At 47.7% G+C, this 3,246-nt stretch overlaps 1 protein-coding gene across 1 annotated transcript; it reads left to right on the forward strand.

Moving 5' to 3' along the window:
* Positions 1–907: 907 nt before the first annotated feature.
* LOC308094904 (transmembrane 9 superfamily member 2-like) lies at positions 908–2,860 on the forward strand (the record flags this gene model as incomplete). Its single annotated transcript, XM_080441727.1, has 1 exon — positions 908–2,860. The coding sequence occupies one exon, from the start codon at positions 908–910 to the stop codon at positions 2,858–2,860; it is 1,953 nt and encodes a 650-aa protein (XP_080297853.1).
* Positions 2,861–3,246: the final 386 nt, after the last annotated feature.

The following is a 3,246-nucleotide window of genomic DNA, read 5'->3' on the forward strand; positions in this document are numbered from 1 at the left end:
TTTCACTTGTTTAATCTGTATCCTGATTGAGTTCTCTGTCCTGGTTGGATAAAATTGGAAATGAAACTGAAACTGAAACGAAAATGCATTTTCTGTTTAATAAAGAGGTGGAGAGACAAGGAGACTCCTAATACTGAACAAACACTCTATAGCAATGAGTACTATCAGAATATAGAGCTATTTAGCACTTATTTTAACCAAAGCAAATCACTTACCCTACCTTTAAGTAATTTTAATAGATTTGTATTCAGTGTAACCATTTGATACACCGAAACATAATCATTATCTAACCACTTCTTCATTTACTGCTGTCCACTTTCTAATGTGGATTACCTTTTCTCCACAAACGTATGTTTTGTATATGTTATTCTTTAAAAGATTTACCTAACATTTTATAATGGAAGTCGTTGCCGTCAGGCAGAAACCTTAAAAAAATAAGTTTTTTCGTAAATGAATTCCCTATAGTTCATCATACAAGTGTCGCACAAAAGTAGTGAAAATAGCAAATGCAATGCGACGCGTTGTGAGCTTGTAGATCGGCTATTTTCACAATTTTAAAATATTTTAAAGATAATAATAAAAAGGAACCGTTTTGGACATACAGGGTTTCCACCCGACGGCAGCAAAGTCAAAGTTGGTCGATTCGGGCTGAAACCTTGCCCAAACATAGAGTCTTGGATACGTCACAGATGATTGACGTCACAGACCTGCCACTAGTCCCAGTGCCGACAGTATTCATGGGAACCTTTGTGATGTAACGGTGACATGATGGTGACATTGCAACGTTGATTAATTTGGTTCTTAAACCATTAATGAAATGTCAAACCTAACACAGTTGACTTCTATTTAATCGTAGAAAATAACAAAACAGAAGAGATAGCGGACTGTTTATTCTGTCAGAGGAGAAATGGCCGGCCGGGGGGTGGCCTTTCTCACCCTGATATACGTAGCTTTACTGCTACTGAACAGTGCTACAAGTCTTCCAGGTCTGACGCCCGTCAGCTTTTGTGTGTCCGAACAGGAAGACCCACACTGCCAGTCGACCATTGACCTGTTTGTGAACAGACTGGACTCAACAGAGTCGTTCTTGCCATATGAATACAGTGCGTTTGATTTCTGTTTGGAAACGGCACAGAAACGGCCGTCGGAGAATCTTGGACAGGTGCTGTTTGGGGAGAGAATTGAACCTTCACCGTACAAGTTTGTGTTCCACAGAGCGGAGGTGTGTAAACCGGTGTGTACCAAGGCCTACCGCAAAGTCAATGTCGGAGACACGGCTTCGCTGGACTTCCTCAAGACAGGCATGCTGCACAACTACCATCACCACTGGATCGTGGACAACATGCCTGTGACCTGGTGCTATGCGCAAGACGATGGACAGAAGATCTGTACCCCTGGCTTCCCTATTGGCTGTTATGTCACGGCGGAAGGACAACCCAAAGGTGCCTGCGTGGCCAATCCTGACTTCAACGAAGAGGACACCTTCTACATCTTCAACCACGTTGACATCACCATCCACTATCACTTGGTCGAGAACGACCGGCTAGGAGCGGCGCGACTGGTCGCCGCCAAGATGGAACCCAGGAGTTATAAACATGACGATCCAGATGCCCCGGACTGTTCCGGAGGACCCATGGCCCTCAGCAGCAAGTACACGGGAGATGTGAAGATCCCATACACCTACTCTGTCAGCTTTGTGGAGGATAAAAGCAGCAGCTGGGCATCTCGATGGGATTACATCTTAGAGTCCAGGCCTCACACCCACATCCATTGGTTCAGCATAGTGAACTCGTTGGCCTTTGTGTTGTTTCTGTTTGGAATGGTGGCCATGGCCGTGCGCAGGTCCCTGCATAAGGACATCGCCAGATACAATGAGACGGACTGTGAAGATTTCCAGGAACACTCTGGCTGGAAGCTGCTCCACGGAGACGTGTTCCGCTCTCCCAGGAAGGGCATGCTGCTGTCGGTCTTCCTCGGCTCGGGAGCGCAGACCTTCATCATGGCCTTCGTGACGCTCTTCTTCGCCTGCCTGGGTTTCCTGTCGCCGGCCAACCGCGGCTCTTTGATGACCTGCGCCGTGGTGCTGTGGGTGCTGCTGGGAACGCTAGCCGGCTACGTGGCGGCGCGCTTCTACAGATCCTTTGGAGGGGATAAGTGGAAGACAAACGTTCTGCTGACGTCCCTCCTCTGCCCAGGGCTGGTGTTTGCCGACTTCTTCGCGATGAACCTGATTCTATGGGCAGAGGGCTCTTCGGCAGCCATACCCTTCGGTACCCTGGTGGCCGTCTTGGCCCTGTGGCTCTGCATCTCGGTGCCGCTCACTTTCGTCGGGGCCTACGTTGGCCTGACGACGGCCCGTATCGAACACCCGGTACGGACCAACCTGATTCCTCGCCAGGTTCCGGAGCAGTCGTCCTACACCAGGCCCCTAACCGGCATCGTGATAGGAGGACTTCTGCCTTTCACGTGTATATTCATTCAGCTCTTCTTCATCCTCAACTCAATCTGGTCCCACCAGATGTTCTACATGTTTGGCTTCCTCTTCCTCGCCTTCGTCATCCTGTCCATTACCTGCTCCCAGGTCACCATCATCCTCTGCTACTACCACCTCTGTGCGGAGGACTACCGTTGGCAGTGGCGTTCCTTCCTGACCAGCGGTTTCTCTGCTGTTTATTTCCTGGGTTATGTCGTCGTTTACTTCTTCACCAAACTGCAGATCACGGGGCTGGCCAGCACAATCATCTACTTTGGACAAGCCGTGATCATGGCTCTCACCTTCTTTCTAATCACCGGTACCATCGGCTTCTTCGCCTGTTTCTGGTTTGTTACCAGCATCTACAGCGTGATCAAGGTGGACTAAAACAGTGTGTTTTTGCTTGGTGGCCCCCTTACATCTGACAAAGAGGAAACCCTCCACACGTACGTACGCGCACACAAGGCACGTTACACATGCTGCTTACATTTTCTCTCCACTCCTACCCATCTTTACCTCCCTCCTGGTTGCCCAGCAACATGACACTCACTCACTCACTCACACACACACACACACACACACACACGTGCACTCACACATTTTCAATCCTTTAAAAAGAAAATCCCCCTAATCAGAAATGTTTGGTTGGAAATAAATGGTAAATGGTTAATTCTGAGCTTCACACTTTTTTTTCCTATCTTTTTTTTTTTTTTTTTACAGTTTTTTGATAAATGGAAAGTCAATTATGTATTTTCCACAAAGAAAAAAGGAAA

The sequence above is a fragment of the Gymnoscopelus braueri genome (genome assembly GCF_963280865.1).
Source record: "Gymnoscopelus braueri genome assembly, chromosome: 11".
Classification (NCBI taxonomy): Eukaryota; Metazoa; Chordata; class Actinopteri; order Myctophiformes; family Myctophidae; genus Gymnoscopelus; species Gymnoscopelus braueri.